The 20,329-nt window shown below is 47.6% G+C and overlaps 1 protein-coding gene across 1 annotated transcript in view; it reads left to right on the forward strand.

Annotated features, from left to right (window-relative positions):
- RFX8 (regulatory factor X8) overlaps positions 1-20,329 on the forward strand; it is a 64,763-nt gene that overhangs the window by 40,949 nt on the left and 3,485 nt on the right. Inside the window, 9 exon segments of the mRNA XM_072844488.1 lie at positions 1,403-1,513; positions 2,092-2,169; positions 4,476-4,589; positions 5,393-5,543; positions 8,146-8,204; positions 9,754-9,910; positions 12,048-12,142; positions 15,254-15,368; positions 17,564-17,880. Of these exon segments, the coding sequence (XP_072700589.1) occupies positions 1,403-1,513; positions 2,092-2,169; positions 4,476-4,589; positions 5,393-5,543; positions 8,146-8,204; positions 9,754-9,910; positions 12,048-12,142; positions 15,254-15,368; positions 17,564-17,880 (1,197 nt within the window).

Below are 20,329 nucleotides of genomic sequence, written 5' to 3' on the forward strand. Positions count from 1 at the left end.
ACCATTGGAGAATGAAGAGGAAAACTTTCACACGTGTTACAATCCAATGTAGCCAGGGATCCCTGGGTGGCACAGCGGTTTGGCACCTGCCTTTGGCCCAGGGCGCGATCCTGGTAGACCCGGGATCGAGTCCCACATCGGGCTCCCGGTGCATGGAGCCTGCTTCTCCCTCTGCCTGTGTCTTTGCCTCTCTCTCTCTCTGTGACTATCATAAAAAAAAAAAAAATTCCAATGTAGCCAGCTCAATTTCCAACTCCTACAACTCCTAGAAATGACTTCATCCAACTCTATTGACATGGAAATTATTCAAAAGTTGTTCTGGGATCCCTGGGTGGCGCAGCTGTTTGGTGCCTGCCTTTGGCCCAGGGCGCGATCCTGGAGACCTGGGATCGGATCCCACGTCGGGCTCCCGGTGCATGGAGCCTGCTTCTCCCTCTGCCTGTGTCTCTGCCTCTCTCTCTCTCTCTCACTGTGTGCCTATCATAAATAAATAAAAATTAAAAAAAAAAAGTCTTTAAAAAAAGTTGTTCTGAAAAATCTTGAAGAAGTCATTTAATATAAAAATTAAGGTCCTGGGATCCCTGGGTGGCGCAGAGGTTTGGCGTCTGCCTTTGGCCCAGGGTGCGATCCTGGAGACCCGGGATCGAATCCCACGTTGGGCTCCCTGACAGGAGCCTGCTTCTCCCTCTGCCTGTGTCTCTGCCTCTCTCTCTCTCTCTCTCTCTCTCTGTGTGTGTGTGTGTGTGACTATCATAAATAAATAAAAAATTAAAAAAAAATCAAGGTCCTTCAATCAATCAGGAGGGATCATGCCTTCCCTTGCTCAAAGGGGACAGCAGGAAGGAATGTTGGATTTGCTTTCTGCGATGTTGCCTTTTTTTTCCTTGATGGAATGTTTTGCCATTCTGTAGTTTGTCCTTCTGAAGTCTGTGCTCTTCGTTTTCCATGGTAGTTAGGCCCTAAGATTTCTGATACAACTCATCCTTTTTATAATACAGGCATTATGACCTAGCAGGATATGGTTTTATTTCAAGGAGGGACAGGTACATAGACAAAGATTTTATAAATGTATTTGTGGTATTAAATTATTCATAGATAATATTTTCATCCCATGTTGCTATACAGCACTTGTAATACATGACCACAAGAGTGATACATTTGAGTAATATATTCAGTCCTAACTGCTTCCTGATGACCATAGTTTATGGAACATAGGGGAAGGTTAATATCACTTGGAATGAAATAAGGGGGAAAAGTTGCTAGGATTGATAATATGTCCAGAGGTGTGGATAAAGGTTACATAGAACATTAACCTGTAGTAGCAATGTGATTATTACCTGGTTTATATGAAAGAAAATCAATTTTATTTTAAAGAGATAATCCATGTGTAAATGGTTTCTAGTGTGAAAATCATTCACCGATAAAGACAGACCCAGTTGGATCCCCTTTGTCTGAATTCAGGAGATGTCCATTCTGGGAGCAAGAACTGGCAAAGAAGTATTCCTACAAAATGGTAGGCTTGCACACTCGGGAGAAACTAACTTTTCATGCTTTTGATGCTTAGAGGAGTAAATGTCTTCTTATTTTGCTTATGATCATTTGAACCAAATGGAGTAACATTTGCCTTCTCCCCAAACCCATGAGCACCAATGTTCCCTCCTGGGTTTGGTGGCAGTTAGGAAATGCAGGTCTTCCCCTCACATCCTATATAGAAAGGCTCTACCTGAGACCACTTTGTCATCTAGAGTGACAGAGCAGAGAATAGATAGGCAGATTTTCTAGAAATTGGGACTGGGGAATATGGAGGGGGAAATTGGGGTTTAGGGAGAGAGATGTCAGAGATTGGTGGCCTCTTTAGTGGGTGGTACATACCCTGGAGTTATGACATCAAAACTGAAGCTATATTGATGTTAGGCCAATAATATGTATGTATTGCTACCCAAAATAAACAACACTGGAAGAGCTCAGCTACTGTCATATCAGAATCGCAACATCGCAATATAAGCAGCAGTTTCTAAAGGGCTTAAAGAGGCCTTTAAGGATCAGTTCATTCTTGAAGTCACCTGAAATTATTTTCCATATCCTTCCTAGATGGCCTTTCTTGCTGATGACTACTACAACTATTGCCAAGACATTCTACAAAACGTGAGGAACCAAGAATTTGAGAGGGTAGGGTTTTATCTATAAAATACAAGTATTTATGGCTCATTATTAATCCTTTCACTTGAAAAGACCCCCTGAAGGGGTATCAAGTGGTAATTCATTGCACTGTAGTGCTTAGAAGTCAGCTATTTATGGATATTGAGGAGATATCTGAGGTGATATTTTTATTCAGTTTTAATCATTTGGAAATTTTCCAAGGTGCGAATATAGCCTTATGCTTCAAATATAATTCAGCTATTTTTAAAGATCTAATTCCTGCTGATTTTGAATAAAGTATTGGTAACACTGTCCACCTTAGAATTTTCAGTAATGCTAAAGAGCCATTTTATTGATACATACTAACTAAAAAGAAGCAAGAGTTTGAAGCAGGGTCATCTGTGTTGTAATGATTGCGTTTTATTCTAGAAATGGCTGTGGGAAACACAAACAAATCTTTTAACCATTCTGAATTTTATCCTTTGAAGTAGAAATTCCTGGGCACACATTTAAATGAAAGCTTTTCTGATGCCTAGTGTTCTAAGTACTTTAAGTATGGTGATAATATTCATTTAGCATGAGTTCATTTAGTACTTATTCAGTGTAAAGCATTATAGTGGAGACCAAGATGTCTTCAGGATGGCCCCTATTCTACCAATGAAATTTTAGAAATATCCATCCACATTAAATATCTAATATACTCTTTTCCTTTATTTTCTCATCAAACATTAACCTAATTCTTACACTTGACTAGTGCCATTTCTAGAACTAGGAAGGTATTCTCCATAAGCCTCAAGAAGCTTATAGTCAGGTACTAAAAGAGGAATATAAGTCAATAAATATGATACAATATGGCAAGTTCTAGAATGACAACTTGATTAGATTGTTGTGGGTGCCAGGAGGAAGAGTAACAAAGATGGCCCAAGAGTCTCCCAAGGGGAATCCATGATACTGTTGATTGCAGTAGAAAAGCAAAGGTTCAAATACTCTTAAAAGTGCAGTAGGAAAGGGGTTCCAGGTAGAACCAATGGTGTAGGCAAAAGCAGCAAGATGTTCACAGGCATGACACAGCAGAAAGGTCACTATGACTAAATTAATATCTCTTAAGAAGAGAACCAGAGGGGATGTGGGGAAATAGTCTGGTGCTAGAAAGGGCCTCGTGCCCTGTGAAGAATTCTGATTGAGAAGGAGGTGGGGGAGCAATGATGCAAGATTGCCATATTGGAGCAGAGAACATTCAGGAGGCTTTGTCATGGTGGTATATGAGGTGGTGTCCAATCTGGAGCAGTGACAATGACATCAGAGAGAAAGATGGACAAATTGGAGAAATATTTCTGAACCAGATGCAGCAGGATTGGATGACTTTGGACAAAGGTGATGAGGGGGTCATCAGAGATGAGCCTGTGATTGCTACCTCATTCAGACCCACCAACCTCAAAGAGCCATGCTCCAAAGTTACCAACCTGACAGTAAAAGAATTAAATAATCCTGCTCATCTCATTATTGTATTTTTTGTTCAGTATCTATGAGTCATTTGGAGATGTCTTCTCTAAAATTAATGCCCCAATAATAGGATTCCAAATCACAGCCTCATCATCAGGTATGTTGAGAGTTGGCCAGAACTTCCTTGACAGCCTATATACAGGAATAGTTCCTTGCCTGGAGTCATTGTTGGGTCCTCACTTCAGGGTTTCAATGCTGCAAAATATTTGAGCCTGCAAAAATCCCAAAAAGGCAAGAGTTTTTCTCAGTTGGCATCTCAGATTGGCCACCTGGTTCAATAATAGAGTCTGAAGAGTCAACAGGGACAAACATAAAGAAAAGTTAGGAAGCTACCATTTTGTTCCACAACAAAAGGTGTCTACCTTTTGTAGTCTTTAAAGAAGGCTCCTATGTAGAATGATACAGGTGCCCTTTTGCTCACACGGTCCTTAGGTGAATTCTAACTTCTTGAGGAGACCTCTTTGATTACATACTGTTACACATCCTTCTGAGCTGACAAATAATTGAGGGAGTCAATCAATCAATGAACATTTATTCTAAACTGTGGTCTATGCCCTGTGGCTCATCCTATTACAATCAAAAGGAGCCCCCTTGTGGTCAGAAACAGCCTTCCTTCCAGAAAACTTCATGAAAAACCATGTTCCACATTATCCCATCCACCTGGCAGTTGCTCACTGATGGATTGCTGGAAAGAACACTTCTAAAATACAGCTTGGAAAAGTTCATAGGCCGAGCTTTACATTAACTGGACTGAAATCCATCCCATTATCATTTAGGGCTGATTAGGTATACAAGAGGGGATCACTTGGAGGTATGTTCTATTGTCTCATCAGGTGGAGGACTTGCTCACTTCCTTCTGGAAATCTCTGCAGCAAGACACAGTCATGCTTATGTCATTGCCCGATGTGTGCCAGCTCTTTAAATACTATGATGTGCAGCTGTACAAGGTAGGATGACATTTACTGGCCTTGCTGGTTTGTGTCCTTTCCAGAAACTGATACCAAATGCTAGGGTTAGAACTGCAGCAATTCTGTTCTGCAGTCTCTGTGGACTTCAGGCCCTCTAAGAAGTAAATCATGGTGTTGACGGAGCATTTTGATCTTTCCCTAAAACTCAGCTTTTCTTTTTAAATTCAGCGAGAGTTACCTCATATAATGAAAAAGCCAATACACATGGTAACCTATGATTCCAGTGGTTAGTGAACCCTGCACTGAGTCAAATTTCTTTCTCTGGTAATTTCAACAAAAGAAGCCTTTAAAAATGAGTAATTGGAATAATTGCTTTGGAATATACATATGGTTCTTGTTGGGTTTGTTTAATGCTCTATCTCTAAAGTGATTATTGTTACTGGGGAATCTGTTATATATAATTTCTGTGGTTCTCCTCAAGCTGGTCATGAACCTTTACCTCTTACTTATTTTTTAGATTATTTTTTAGAAATAATCTAGTGCCTCAAAGTTTTGAACACAAGGGTTGAAAACTGGAGGCTGGGTTCAACCCTTGTATATTTGGGTTTGATCCACCTACTACTGGTTAAAATAGTATCTCTTCAAATTTTCAATCAATTGTCAATATTTTAAGATCTTTGAAAAAAATCCCATTCTGGCTATATACCCTGCACCATGAGCAGTGGCTAGGGCTGCATGGTAGCTTTCTCTCTGAGTTTGTGGCATGTGTGACTGTGGCCACTTGCAACTAGAGAATGCCTACCTTGGCCCGCAGTCACCACACCTTGACAATTCTGTTGTAGGGCATTGAGGACATTCTCCTTCATGACTTTTTGGAAGATGTATCTATTCAGTACCTGAAATCTGTCCGGTTATTCAGTAAGAAATTTAAGCTGTGGCTACTTAATGCTTTGGAAGGTTTTCCAGCCCTTGTACAGATCTCCAAACTCAAAGGTAGGTTTCAATGAAAGAAAGAAATTCGGTGAGAGTAGGTGAAGTATCTAACTTTCAAACTGAGACAGGTCACTCCAGCTGTTGGGTAACTCTTCCCATCCTGTGCTAAACTGCAGTCCGCAAGGCCTGACCGGTTCGGATTTGCTGGCATTTTCTTTAGGGTGTTGGGTCCTTGTGCTGATCCATCCACACCCTTTCATGGACTGCCCCTTATAAATACTAACGTAGATTTTTGACAGGTCCACAGGGTTATTAGTTAGAGGTGCAGAAAAGGTGCCACTGACTATGGTCCAGGCAGGAGAGAAGCCGGCAGTGCGTCCAGCTGGTGGCTGATGTGTGCCTTCTCAGAGCAGTCCCCTGAGGGCAGCCTTTGGGCTCAGGGGCCATGTTAGCAGGACTGAACAGGGTTCTGGCTCGAAGAGTCTTCTGCCTCTTTGTGCTCTGTGTGGCCTCCCAGCAAGTCTTCAAAGAACATCACTCCCTCCTTAGAAATTCCTCCCTTGGGACACCTGGGTGGCTCAGTGGTTGTGTGTCTGCCTTTGGCTCAGAGTATGTTCTGGGGTCCTGAGATCGAGTCCCACATAGGGCTCCCTGCATGGAGCCTGCTTCTCCCCCTCCCCGCCCATGTCTCTGCTTCTCTTTCTGTGTCTCTCATGAATAAATAAATAAAATCTTTAGGGTAAAAAAGAAAGAAAGAAATTCTTCCCATGTCCTAAACTTATTCACACCTCTTGGGCCACTGAGACATTCACACTTTGGTGGTCTCAGTCTCCTCGCTCACCTTCTAGAACATGTTCTAGAACATGTTCCCTTCCATCCTACTGCCAGGTGGTAGTCTCTGAATACTACTGCCCCCAGGCTGCTTGTCCACTCAAGGCCTACAATGGCTCACAATGCAAGCACTCACCCTTGTGTGTGTGACATGCTTTATGGTCCTGGAAATACCTCTTTTCTCCCTCCTGCCCTCCACCACCCATAGCTACCTCCAATGCCCTCCCTACCTGGGCCCTTGTCTTCCTGGGCCAGCTTGCTCCGGGCTGACTCAGCACACTGTTTGCTGTCTCCTGGAACAGCACCATATCTCATTGTAACCCACCAGCCTGCACCCTTTGCTGTGTTCAGCACTCACAGGGGAATCTTCATCCTGCAGGACCCCTGGAAGTGCTCCATGGCCGGGCAGGGGCCCTGAGCTGTGAGACTGCCAGCCAAGGACTGGCAGAGAGGGGGCATTGCAAGGAACATGAGGTCTGAAACTTGGTGTGGCAGAGGGTCAAATGAGGAGACAAAGCCCCGCTCCAGCTTTCCTATGGTGACTTCAGCACTCAAGGCCAGTCTCCCTCTGGCCCTCCCCCAAGCTGCCTCAGAGCTTCCTCATTGATCGTCCACACCCCCACCTCCAGCATCACCCGCTCTGTCACACTTCCCTCTACCCACCGTGATCCTTCTACACAATGCTCTGACTCATGAAACCTTCCATGACCTCTGCTGTCTGGATGGTCCACGCACCTTCACTCACTAGGCAGAGTCATTTACAGCTTGGCCTCTGGCCTCATCTTTGCCCCCAGCCTCCAGGGAGTCCTTCCATGGGTGCTCCCCAGCAACACAACACGGGTTGTCTCCAAAAAGGTCCACATTTCTGCTCCTGTCTCTGCCTAGTCTGCCAAACCCATCCTCATCCCCTGCCTCCCTCCCCTGCCAAGCCCTCACCCCTCCCTAACTCCTACCTTGCACATTCTAAGTGGAGCCACACCTGACACCTTTTTCCAAACAGGCCTCTCCCTTCCCTCTGTACCTCCCCCTTCTTTCCTTCTTCCCCAGGACAGGGGGGCACTTAGCCTGTTCTGAGGAAGGCGTCTGCACATCTGGTGACCCATCCTCAGAAGGTGAGGCCCTCCCTAGAGAGTTGAGGCTGCCCTCCTTTGTCCAACAATCCAGCGAATACCCCGCACACATTTATGGAGCACACACTGCGCCAGTGTCCCTCATAAATATTTGCCAGATGAATACATGCACACACTCCCTTTGTTTCCTCATTTCACCCTTTCCTTTTCTTGAATCTTTTTTTTTTTTTAAGATTTATTTATTTATTTGAGAGAGAGAGCTGGGGGAAGCACAGAGGGAGAAAGAGAATCCTGAGCAGTCTCCCTGCTGAGCACAGAGTCTGATGCACTGCTCGAACCCAACACCCTGAGATCATGACCTGAGCTGAAACCAAGAGTCAGCCCCTTAACCGACTGAGCCCCCCAGTAGCCCCTCCTTGGGTGAGTTTTAGAGGGGAGCACTGTAGAGAAGACAAAATTGGGGAAACTCGAGCTTCCCGGGCAAAAGTCCTAAACTCCTTTGAGCAGGCACGTCAGATGCTGGGAGTGCATCACCTCCTGGTACAGAGGGGTGGGGGGAGCAGTGTTGTAGTCAAGTGGCCCCCGCCAGCACCTCTTGGCCATTTGGGAAAGGGTCAGTGGGCGGTGGGAAGACCAGGCCTCCCTGTGTGGAGGGCAGTTCAGGCGGCTGTACCTGCCTAGACAAACATGTGTGCCTCGTGTCTGTGCCATGTCCTCGTCCCCACAGTGTCAATAACGGCCATGTGTATTGTTCTCAACAGAAGTTACTGTGTTTGTCAAGAGACTAAGAAGAAAGACATACCTTTCCAACATGGCAAAGGTAGGTTTCAGCCCTCAGGAAGGAGGGAATGAAGCTGTTTCCTGCAGTAAAAAGTGAAAGCTGCTGGTCTCCCCTGAGAGCAGGGGGAGCTCCCTTGGAGGCTGTGTCCATCCATGCGGAGGGCAGAGGCAGACAGGAGGACCTTGCTGGCTACTGATGGGAAGGCACAGTGCACCCCAAACTCAGCTAGAAGCCAATGCCCCTGCTCCCCTCCTGAGAAGGGTTCTCCCTGCAGGAGAAAAAGCAAAAGCAGGTCAACATTCTAAAGTTCCAGAGGAGGACCCCACAGAAGTGCTGACCAGGGCCAGCCAGTGGCAGAGGTGAAGGGGCATCGTAACAGAGCCTGGGACAGCCAGACAGAGCCCTTCACCCTGTGCGTGGCCCCATGGACTCCGGGTGTCTGGGCCTCCAGGTCTCTCAGCTCTGACCTTTCCCCTCCCAGGTTATTTATGTAGCGTCAGTGTTAGAGGAAGGCAGAGAAGGGCTGAAAGAAAGGTTATATAATGCCGGCGTTTGGCCCCTCAGCTGCCTGTTCTGAAATCCTGTGACACTAGATCAGGACAGCACTTAGACTGCAGCTCTGTTCCAAACCAATCCCGGCTCAGCAGGAGCTCTGCTGGGCGCTCCACTTACCCACCTCTGTCCCCCCAGCACAAAACTCCCTCTTGACTTCACATTTCTTGGGGTTGTTTCCTGCCTATGTGCTTGCAGCCCATCCCATTCTCCAGCACTTTCTCATTTCTGTTTGGTCAACTGGTGACGGCCCCATAGCAAGGCCTCCATCCCAACCCCCGCCCAAGTGGCAAATCTTCTCTTTCTGAACACTGTTGCTTGGGAAAGTTTACTCACACCCAGGGGCCCTCGGCGTCCTCCCCTATCAGATGGAGGAGGTGGCTCTAGTGTCTGCTCCTCAGGCTGGTGTCTCTCATGAGCAGAGGATGACCCACTGCCATCAGGCTGGTGTGAGGATGACCCACCCCATCTAGAGTCTGGATGGACTCTAGAAGTGTAAGGAATTGGGTTGCCCCTGTTGGATGGCTGAGGAAATCAGCTCCCAGCAGCTGAATTCATGGCCCAAACCTCCAAGAGGGAAGGACAGAGACAGTGTCTGGGGGCCCACAGCCACCATCTGGATTAGGTCAATAGTCATGTCTGCAGCACCACACTCTCCTTGGAGAACTTCAGGCAGAGCCTTTGTGCTCCTCTCTAGAGTAGTTCAGGTTCATGGAATGGGGTGCAGAGAATAAGAACCAGGGGAAGAAGAGCCACAGAGCCCCGAGAGCCCTGACCACATCGGCCTCTGAGCGGAAGCACTCTGAATGGTGATTTTTCAGACAGGCTGTTCTAGAATGTGTGCAATTCAAACATTTCAATTGTCATTTAGGACAGTAAATTCAGTTTTAAAGGATAATACCCAAATCCACTTGTCTTTCTCCTCAAAAAATAAAAGTTAAAATTAAAAAAAAAAAAAGGTCATTTGGAGAGGGGGATTAGGCAAAAGTCAAAGGACAAGACTTAATGAAGTATTACGCTTCTCCATTATCTTTAGACTATGAGAATGCTATTGGAAAATAACAGAAGAGTCCACATTTTGAAGTCAGATCTGCATGCCATCATCGATCAAGGCACTCTGGACCTCTCTAAGAAAGCCCTGCCCAGTACCCCGAGTAGCTCGGTTGACCTGGAGATGCACATGGAGATGAAATGTAATCTTCCTCCTGCGGCTTAAAGCATGTGGGGTCTATTTGGGGCTGGCGTGGCCATGAGTAGTTTATGAATTCTTAATAGAGGTAGAACCTACTTTACTCTTTGGTATGATGATTTATCTGCTCCCACATCTCGTCCTGCAGGGGTGAGGAGCACCCCAGGGGATGCGCTCCGGGGCCTCCTCCTGGGTCTGCCAGCAGTGCTGATACACGAGTGTTGGATGGATGGACAGATGAGTTTGGTTATTGCTTCCCGGTATTTCTTTCTGGAAAAAAAATCAATCTGGAGTGTCTCCTTTGGAAAAAACGTTTCCACATCAATCTCACACATGCAGATTCAGCAGTGTCTTTTTTTTTTTTTTTTTTACCTTTGTCTGAATTGGATTCAGTTAGCTCCCAGCCTGGCCAGCTTCTGCTCTCACTATTGTTACATCACCAAGTATTCTTTTGAACAAGTTTAGCCACGGTGCTCTTACCGTATTCCTCTGCTTTCCAAACAAGTGATATTAAGCAGGCTGATATTCCTGCCCTTTGCTATTTGATAGTTGTAATTATTTTTCAAGGGGAAAAAAAAAAATCTCCCTTCCACAAAGGGCTCAGCAAGCTGCCTGACAGCACGGTTCCATCTCCCGGAAGCAAAGTGAGAGAAGGAGCTGTCCTCATTCAGTGGGGAGAAACTGGATGCTGATTCAGGAGGAGAGCTACAGAAGGTGCATGACCTCCTCCCCAGACGATGGGTGAATCTCTAGGCCTTTGGATGAGAGTTGCCAGGAGGGGGCTAAGAGGGCCCTGCTCCATTCATGCCTGTTCCCGATGCTCCACCACGATGGCCTCACTCCCCCCTGCACCTGGCCCTGTCCTGATACACTTAACAGTGCATAGAGCTGCCTCCCCAGAACCTGTGGGCTTCTTCAGGTGTCATCTGTGGCTCATTCATGTGTCGCACATGGTAATACTTCCATACTTCATAACTAGATGAATACAGGGATTCAGTAGTACATAAATGAACCACAAATTATCCTGGCCTCTTTCTTTAATCTTGAAGTAGGGCCGACTTTGGTAGGATTGTACCAGTTATTAAAATATTTAAATAGGTCCATACTTGTTGGCTGGTCTCCCCTGCCCCTGTTGCCCTACTGTCCCAAATCCCAGCTCCTCCCCTCCCAAACCAGGAACGAGAAGGTAAATGCCTAACCTAGCAAGCTTCAGAGATATGGATAAGTCATGCTCATTAGTAGGAGCCCAAAAGGCCCCCCTCCCAGGCTAATGGTTCTTCCCCAAACTCCAGGTGATTGCCCAAACCCTGCTCTTGCCCCCAGCCAGAGCCCAGGGAGCCCCAGGAGGGTATGAGGCCTCTCCCCAGATGCCTGCCCAGGGCTCCTGTGCTTCTGCTGGGCTCTTGTGAATAAAAGAACTTCCAAGGGGGCACAGAGCCAGCAAGGAGACAGTATTCTGGTACCCACTGCTGACACCTAGCAGGCAAATGCTTGAGGTATCCCTGGAGGATTCTCCAGATGAGGCCTGGCCCAGCCTCAGCAACCTACTTGGTTTTCTAAACTCTGCTTGGTACAGAGCTGCATGCAAAAAGGTGGGAGAGCCAAAGGCTATTCTTTGCTCAATGTTGCCCGTGAAGGTGGAGGACCCAAGTGCCAACATCACAAATGCTTGGGCTCCACCCTTCAGGTCTGTACTCACTGAGCCTGTAACCCCAGGCAAGGCACATCCTTCAGCAGCTTTGAGGTCCACCATTGGCTTAAAGGACATGAATAAACTACCCCTTTTGTGAAAACAGCAAGGGGAGGTGAGCTCATGTCTATATCATGCAATGAGCTCATCTGTAGCCAGGTTCTGTATAATTACAAGGTGTGGTTATTATTTCAAAATATTTTTTTTTCCATTTCAACGAGCGACAGAGGTGGTTCCTAAGAGGCAAGACCTTGTAACTCTGAACCAGCTGACCGCAGAAGTGACAAATACAGCTTTAGAATTCATCCTTTGTGTTCAAAAGCAGTGTAAGGCCCCAGGGAATTCCTTTGAACCGCAGGTCCAGTGTTGTGCCCAGGTTACCTAGTATACAAATACCTCCAGTAAAATCCTGCTACTTGGCTCACGGTCTTTTTGTTTCTTCTGTTTACAGGTTTAAGCAGTTTGATTGCTTTGCTGGGGACATCCACAGATCTCAGTGTATTCCTGAATTGTCTGTATTCAAATCTCCAAACATTTGTTCTTCAGGTACAAAACCATGATTTTTTTTTTTAAGGGAAGAAGGGGCTGTTGCTCATTCTAACTATGTTTTAGCACCAGTGCCCATGGCTTGATGAAATGAAAGAATTTTCTCTGGCTAGAAATGTATCAAGGCTGGTGCCTATATTAAGAATAGGGAAGTAGTGTCTGACTCCTGTAGCAAGACAGGAATCAGAGGCTGGCACACGCAGGCATGTGTTTGTGGGTGAGCATGTGTAGCCTCGGGTATGTGTACAAGTGAGCACATATATACAGGTGAGTTGGGTGACAGTGAATAAGCATGTGTGTCGGGGGGGGAACATGAGTATGTAGGTGAGTGTGTGTGAGGGTGGCTGAGCATGTGTGTGCAGGTGAGCATGTGTATGAAAGGGTGTGTGCAAGTGAGCATGTGTGTGCAGATGAGCATGGATGAGTGTATGTGTACACCAAGCAGGAGTGTCTAGGGAAAAAAGGGGGGGGGATTTTGTCTATTTGGGGAGAATGGTGCAGGTCTGGGTACTTTGCAGAACTATCCCAGTAGAGTGTCAGGCTTGATTTCATAAAATCAAAGACATATTGTTTTGGATACAGATGAGTTTGGTCCTTCTGGTCAGCTTGAAACTTGGGTGTTACTTGAATAGGGCTTTATTTTGGCTTGCTTGTCCTCCTCTTCTGCCTCAGCAGCCACACTGTAAGAGCTGAGAGTACCGCCAGAGAAAGCCACAGCACCCTTGCCCCAGTGGCCCACAGTGGGTGGTGGGCTAGGAGCTGGGGGCAATGCATTAAAACTTAGACCCAAAGAAGGTAGCACAAGGCCGCCCCACCTTGAGGCATTGTCCTCTGAAGGCTGGGGCCCTTCGGAAAGGCCTTGATGAGGGAGGTGGGATTTAAACAGGATGTGGAAGGTGAATAGGATTAAAACAATATTCTGAAAGGGAACAGTCCACATGAGACTGGCATGAGCAGAAGGAGCATATGGAAAAATGGAGGACATATTTCCTGAAGAAGAAGCAGATGTCTCTGGAACAGAAAGCAAAGACTTGGAGGGCCTGGACCAGAAACTCGACTTTGGGCTTTCTCTGTTAAGCCTCAGTCACATTTCTTTCTCTCCTGCTTCCTGCCCTGCCTGATCTTGTCTGGATGCCCATTGAAGAGAGAGGGCGCAGAAAATACCTAAGGCCACAAAGACTGCGGGCAGCCGTGGGGTCACACACCTCATAGAGAGAGATGAACCACAAAACTTTTCAGGAAGGAGCTTGAAAGTCAGTTCCAATCCTTGGCAGGGGTCTGTCCCCATTTTTTGCTTCTGGGTGATAATCACTCCAGATTCTGTATGGCTTTTATTCCTCCTCATTGGGCTTCGGCAAAGCTTATTTGTAACAGTGGTAAGCATGTGTCTAGGGTTGCGTTGCTGTGGAGACATGTATTCATTGGAAAGTTTCCTCCATAGAAGCCTTCAAGCCTCTGTCCCTTGTTTTGAGTATTCACGCCACCTCCGACTTCAACCAAGTTGTGTCTGAGACCATTGATGCCCCCCCCTGCCTGGGGGCAGCCCCAGAGGCTCGCCCTGTGTTGGGGCAGGACCCGCTGGATTTCCCGGACTCCGCCCCCGTATCTTCACCCTTCACAAATGAGGCATGTTAGAAAAATGGTGTATTTTGTAACCGTGCCTTCCAAGGGCTTGTTTTTGTACAACAGCCTGGCTGATAAAAAACAGACTACTGTCAGTAAAATACTCAGACTGTTAGGATGTAAGCCCCGAGGCCTGCCGGAGATGACTCACGGCGTCAGCGGCTAGCATCTGGCAGCGGGCTAGCACCGGGGACAGTCGCCGGGGCTCGGGTCCCTTCCCCCCAGCTCCTGCGGGGTCGGGCCTGGAGCAGCTTCGGGACATGGGAACCTGAAGTGTCAGTGGGGTGGCCAGCAGAGCACCAGAGGGACACCCCAGGGCGTTCACGGTTTCCCCCTGGAGTCTTAAGTTTCGTGCAGAGAGCTGGTCACCCAGGGCTACTTTCTCTATTGCTTTTATTTTTTTAAGATTTTATTTATTTATGCATGAGAGACACACAGAGAGAGAGACACAGGCAGAGGGAGAAGCAGGGAGCCCGATGTGAGACTCGGTCCTGGGTCTCCAGGATCACGCCCTGGGCTGAAGGCGGCGCCAAACCGCTGGGCCACCCGGGCTGCCCTCTCGATGCTTTTAAAAAGTTATCCTTGAATGTGCTGAGCGGGGCTGGTCCTGGGAGGCCGGCTTTGGGTGGTCAGAAGCACCGGCCCGGGGGCCCAAAGGCGCGGGGGAGGGCGCTGCTCCCGCCGGGGTCCCAGCCCCCCGGAGCCCCCCGCCAGCCCCGCAGCTGTGGGGGCGGAGGGGGAGGGTTAGGGATAGAGCAGAGGGCGTTCCCTCGTCTGCAGCCCCTCTGTCTCCACGCCTGCTCCCCCCAGCCTGCGGGCCAGCCGGCCGGTGGTCCCCAGGGCCCGGGAGACCCGGGAGGGCTTCGGGGCGTTCACTCCCGCGCCCGCGAGCCACACGATCCCGCGGCCCAAGGCGAGCCTCAGCCCGGGGGAGCTGCGCAGCCCGCGCGTGGAGGCGTCTGGCGGGTACCGGCTGCCCAGGCTGCCCAGGCTGCCCCTCGCTGGCCGCCCGCGCCGGACCCTCCAGGCTCAGCCGTGCACGCGGCGCGGCGGCCAGCAAGGGATTCTGTGCCGCCCCCCGCCCCCCGCCAACCCCACGGGCCTTGGCAGGTGCGCAAGAGCCTCCAGCTCTCCCGATGGCATCCGCGAGGCCGCCCCTGCAGCCCTTCTCTGTGCGCCCCGCAGGTGACCGCCTTCAAACAATCGTGTGGGATGAAAACAAAATAAAACAAAAAAATGTAGGCCAGTTTCCCACCTCTTTTCTACTCTCCACCGACTTCAAAGGGTTCTGGCCTGGAATCATCTCCACAGGAGATGCCGGAGACCAGAAACAGGCCAGCGTGCCTCTGCCCCCGTCCCAGCCTGACCATTTCTTCCTCCTCCGCTCGGCCACCTGGGAGCATCTGTGCAGGGCAGCTGTGCGCACATGATCTTCTTGACTTGGTCATAAACCCCAGCATTTTTTTTCCCCTCACAAAAATGTAATAGCCAAGCAGAAACAAAGAAGAGTTTGTCCAATTGGCCGCCAGCTTCCAGCTACGATGGAATTTCCTTCTCACTGCCGTGAGCAAAGCCATGACCCTCTGCCACAGAGAGAGTTTCGGTAAGTCCGAGAATACCAAACAGTTTGTATTGAAAACTGCTATTAGAGCATAAGCATTTTCTGTGTTTCACATAGAATCCAGTCACCTTCTTTTCTTTTCACCTGTGTATGTAAAATACAACATAGACACAAAAACCCTAATAATCGTTTTTTTAATGGCAACATGATAGCCCATCAAACAGCATGCTTCCCATTCCCATTCCATCCTGGTCCGATGCAGACGAAACTTCTCCTTGTTTCTGTTTTTGAATTGTGTGCTTGAGTGAGTGTGTTCAGAAAAGCACCCAGGGGGGCGATGGAGATGGAAAGGAACATGGGTTCCTTGGGGCACCCATATTTAAATTTCGTGAATAGTAGTCGATAACAGTCATCATTGTATGCAGATAGTGGAAAGAGTGAAGCAGCATCCACTGCAAACTTTCTGGTCAGAGGTGGTCTTTCTCTGGGAAGGTCACCTCCGCTGCATCTGTGGCAAAGATGCCGCATAGGAGAGCAGTAGGAAGGGCAGTTCACCCCTGAGCCTTCCAGCCTCATGGAAAGGATCGTTTATTCCCGTGGACATTTATTGTGTCCCTACAAAGTCCCAGGCACCTTCCGGGGCATTGCAGTGAGAGGATAAAGTCTCCACCCTGTGAGCTTGCAGAGTGAAGACTCCCAGCTCCAGAGAGCTGCCGGATGCCCTCACGCCAGGTAGGTGAAACCTATTGTGGCCCAGTTTTCCCAGTTTTACTCTGGAACTCGATGGAGAGTGGCTGCTGTAAGCTGCCATGTAGGTGACACCCATTGGTAATGAGACTCTCCCCTTTGATGAAGTCCAAAATGACTCTGCTTTATGCTAATGCTCTCCCGGAGCAAAGTGATGGAGTGCAATCACAGAAAGAAACCCAGCCCTGAAGCTCTTGCCCCCTCCCCCGACACAACCCCTGTAGGACATCCAAGGAAAGTGTTTGCATTGGTCTCTTCTCTTTACATAGTTAAATAGGCCAGGGGTTGCTGGTCAGGCTCATTCCAGACCAGGTCAGATCATTCCATCCCACCCAGATCCATCAAGGAAAAACAAACTCTGTATAAGGCTTTGAAATCGACAAAAGTTTGCTTGAAATGGACAAAAGGCTTTGAAAAAGGCCAAAGGTTCAGCACACACTTCTGAGTTATCTCCACCTTTCATTGTGTTTGAGTTATTTTGCAACTCTCTAAATTATATCAATAACAATGCAAATGATTCTCCTCCAGGGAAATGCAAACTAGTTGTGTCAGGTGGATGCTATTAATTACTGCCCTGAGGACAGATCTGTTGGGCATCTTTGTGTGAATTCTTTACTGTCTATATATGTTTAGTGCTTTGAATTCTCCTTTGAACCAATTGCAACATTTTATTAATTCCTCTTTAATAAACGACTTACATAAGATCTTTGATGCAGGTTTATTTTATATCTGTAGAGAGCCTCGGTTTTCCCTTCTTTAAAAAAAAGTATCTTTTAATGATAGCAATAAGCCAGACCCCCCTCCCCCACCCCCACCCCGCCCCTGCCTGCTTTTCAGCTGAACATTAATTATCCTTCTTTCCTGGAAGACCAAAGACCTTGGGATTTGGAGCACTCAGCTGAGTCGCAGGCCCTCCCGTCTTCCCCACATGATGTCCCTGATGGCAGCCCTTGCAGGCGGGTGGGCAGGAGAGAATGTCAGCCAGCTTCCCTTCCCACTTCCCCCCCAGGACAGGCACCCCACAGACTGCAACAGGGGAAAGGCGAGGCTGCATTTCCAGCCTCCCAGTGCCAGCTGGCCTCCTCCATACTCTGCCTCCACGGCTTCTCCCAGCCTGTCCCTTGTGTGCTGTGTGCCAGCTGTGTGCCCTGTGTGCTGAGGGGCGCATTCCCCGGCTCTGGGAATAGCACCTCTTTCTCTGTAGGATTGGCTTTTCTCCCACCTCATACTAGATGGGTTTTAAGTTCCCTTTCATGGCTCAGGCTATCTAGCTGTCTGTGCTTTCTGTCCAAAAGTCGCCTTGCTGGGGTTCACGGGTATGGAATGCCTGCCCAGGACCCCCTCCCCCCCCCAGGATCTGCTAAAGGACTGTGAAGGGCCTCATACACAGGAGTTAAAAGCTCCAGAAAAGTTGGTAGTTCCACAATGATCTGTTTATTTGTCCATCTGCCTATCTAATTATTCATTTGGGGGTTGTTATTTCAATGTAGGCTCCTGGCATCTGTTTCATTTGCTGCTTTTGGAATTTGTAACTCATATACTTCAGTCACGCATAGAAGAAGAAGAGGAGGACGACGACGTGGGAAATCTCAAGGAAATGCTACCAGATGACCAGTCTCTTGTCCAGCCAGACCAGGCACCTTTCCACCCTCCAGATTCTTCACCAACTCGGGAGTATGACAGCCCAAGTGTGGATCCACACCGGGTGACACTGAAACACATGGGCCAGAGCCAATATCCTGTGGGTGTGAGCAGTGTGGTTCTCAGGGTCCTGGGCTTCCTGGTGGACACTGACACAGGCAATAAGGTACAGATACAGGGGCCCTGGCTTCTGCAGTCTTTGCAAAGGAAGCAAGAACCATTGTTATAGGATTTTTGTCCCATTAGTGCCCAGGTTCTTGGTCATGCCGCTTCGGAGAATGAAGAGGTAGACCAGGTGAAGAGTGGTGGGCTGCAAAGCAAAGTTTATTGGGCAAGAGTATAAAGCTCCCTGAGAGGGAGGGGAGCCTGAGTGGGTTACCCTCGGAATTTCTAAGTTTAAGGGTTTTTATGAGCTCTTTTGCAGAAATTTCTTAAGCAGTCAAGGTATGCTGAGTCATGCCAATCAGGGCTTTGGTCACTTATCTGTCTACCCATTTGGTTAATGTCCATGTGCTGATGGTCTTGTTTTGTTGACATCTGGGGGCTTAAGTCTTCACTGCCCCTTGCCCATGATATTGACAAATGCTTTGTGGTCAATTGTCTTGTTTTAGGACATTTTGCAGAAGTTAGTTCTGCGAGGCCTGCAAAGCAGATTGTCAATGCTATTTTATTTTAGCTGTCCTGACTCCATATTTTCTTGTTGGGGACCCTGGCCCTGACTACTCACCTGGTCAGCTAACTCCTAACACTATCATATGGTTAGGAAACCCATAAAGAAAAAAAAAAGAAAGAAAAAGAAACCCATAAAGATCACTTTGTCCAAACAATGATACACAATTCTAGATTTATCTTTGCTTTGGGAGATTGTGCCAGAGGTGATTATAGTAGCTTATCTGTTGATCACTGGTTGGCTCAAGTTTGTGGTGCATAGATAGGTACCTGGCACACTTAGAGGTATGGAAGATTTGATGGCCTGGGTCTTCTCTTTCCAGAGCTTACCAGGCATGGTAAGACTAACTGAGCTAACTCAACTAAGACATAAGCGCTGAAAGCACGTCTGGTGTTTTGGATTTTGAAAAGATAGAATTGGGTTATCTCTTCAAAGATGTAAAAATGAGAATTGCTGGGGCACCTGGGTGGCTCAGCCTGTTAAATGTCTGACTGTTGATTTCAGCTCAGGTCATGATCTCAGGGTTGTGAGATTGAGCCCTGCATCAGGCTCCATGCCAGGTGTGGAACTTGCTTAAGATTCTCTCTCTTTCTCTGCCCCTCCCCACTCTAAAAAAAAAAAAGATTCTGTATCGCCCTCTCCTTAAGCCCCTCCCCTGTCCCTCTCAAAAAAAAAAAAAAAAAAGGAATTGCTATTTATCTAACACCCACTACACACCCTTTATATACATTATCTCGAAACCATACAGATCTGTGGAATATTTGTTGCTATCACTGTCATGCCATGGCTGAGGTAACTGAGGCTCGGAGAAGCTAAGTGATTTGCACAAAGTCACACAGCACTAAATAATGGAATAGAGATTGGAGCCCTGGCCTGCCTATTCTCCAATCCATTCTTCTCCCATAACACAAGATCCGAAGAAGGTGATCCATGCCCCCAGAAGATTATGACATGGGTTGCAGATGTGCAGGGGGCCTTGAGTGCCAGAAAGAGGAGCCAGACTGATGGAACAAGCCGCCAAAACTACTCTGCTGACTGAGGAAGCAGGGATGCCTGGTGTAAAGACAATTGTCTTAGTACTGATTTCTAAAACTTCTATACACGTTTGGAAGTTTAACCACTTTGCATACTATTTCTATTGCACCCTCAAGTTCCTTCCCCTTTGGGAAAGATGAGGAGTTGAGCTGAGTAGGAGACCCAGGCAAAGGCATTGCCCTTCACCTGAGTTACGGTGGTCTTGACCATGGGACTGAGTCATAGCCTGAAACTGTTCGTGCCCTCCAGTCAGTCATCACAATAACCAGAACTTCCCAGGGACCTTTTCTTCCTGAACAAACTCTCGTTCCAAGTATTCCAGAGTGCAGAGAACCTTGTGTGTGTGTGTGTGTGTTTTTAAATAAAGACTTACTTATTTATTTTTAGAGAGAGACAGAGAGAGAGCTCTCGCTCTCTGGGGAGAAGGGGAAGGGACACAGGGAGAAAATCCACAAGCAGACTCCCCGCTGAGTGGGGAGCCCGACAAGGAGCTCGATCCCAAGACCCTGGGATCATGACCTGAGCTATAACCAGGAGTTAGGCACTTAACCGACTGAGCCACCCAGGCACCCCCAGAGAACCATGTTATTGAGCAATGTGTGGATGGAACACCATTCTAGACAAAAATAATATGAGCAGGAACAAAAGAAATGCATCTCAGGTTTACAAATTCTCTGCCTTTGGTCTTTGTTTTCTTACTTTGCAATAATAAGTTCATATATCCAGCTGCCTTTGATGCTGTTGGTGAAGGAGATTCAGATGTGTGTCTATAAATAAGAAACTCACTTCCTCTGTGAGTGTGTATGTGAAGCAGATATGCCGGATAGGGATGAAATAGTGATATAGTAACATACTTGCCTCAAATCAGGGACCCAGTGGCAGGGGCCCCCTTAGGAGAGGAACAGCCAGG

Source organism: Canis lupus, chromosome 11, assembly GCF_048164855.1.
Source record: "Canis lupus baileyi chromosome 11, mCanLup2.hap1, whole genome shotgun sequence".
Lineage (NCBI taxonomy): Eukaryota > Metazoa > Chordata > Mammalia > Carnivora > Canidae > Canis > Canis lupus.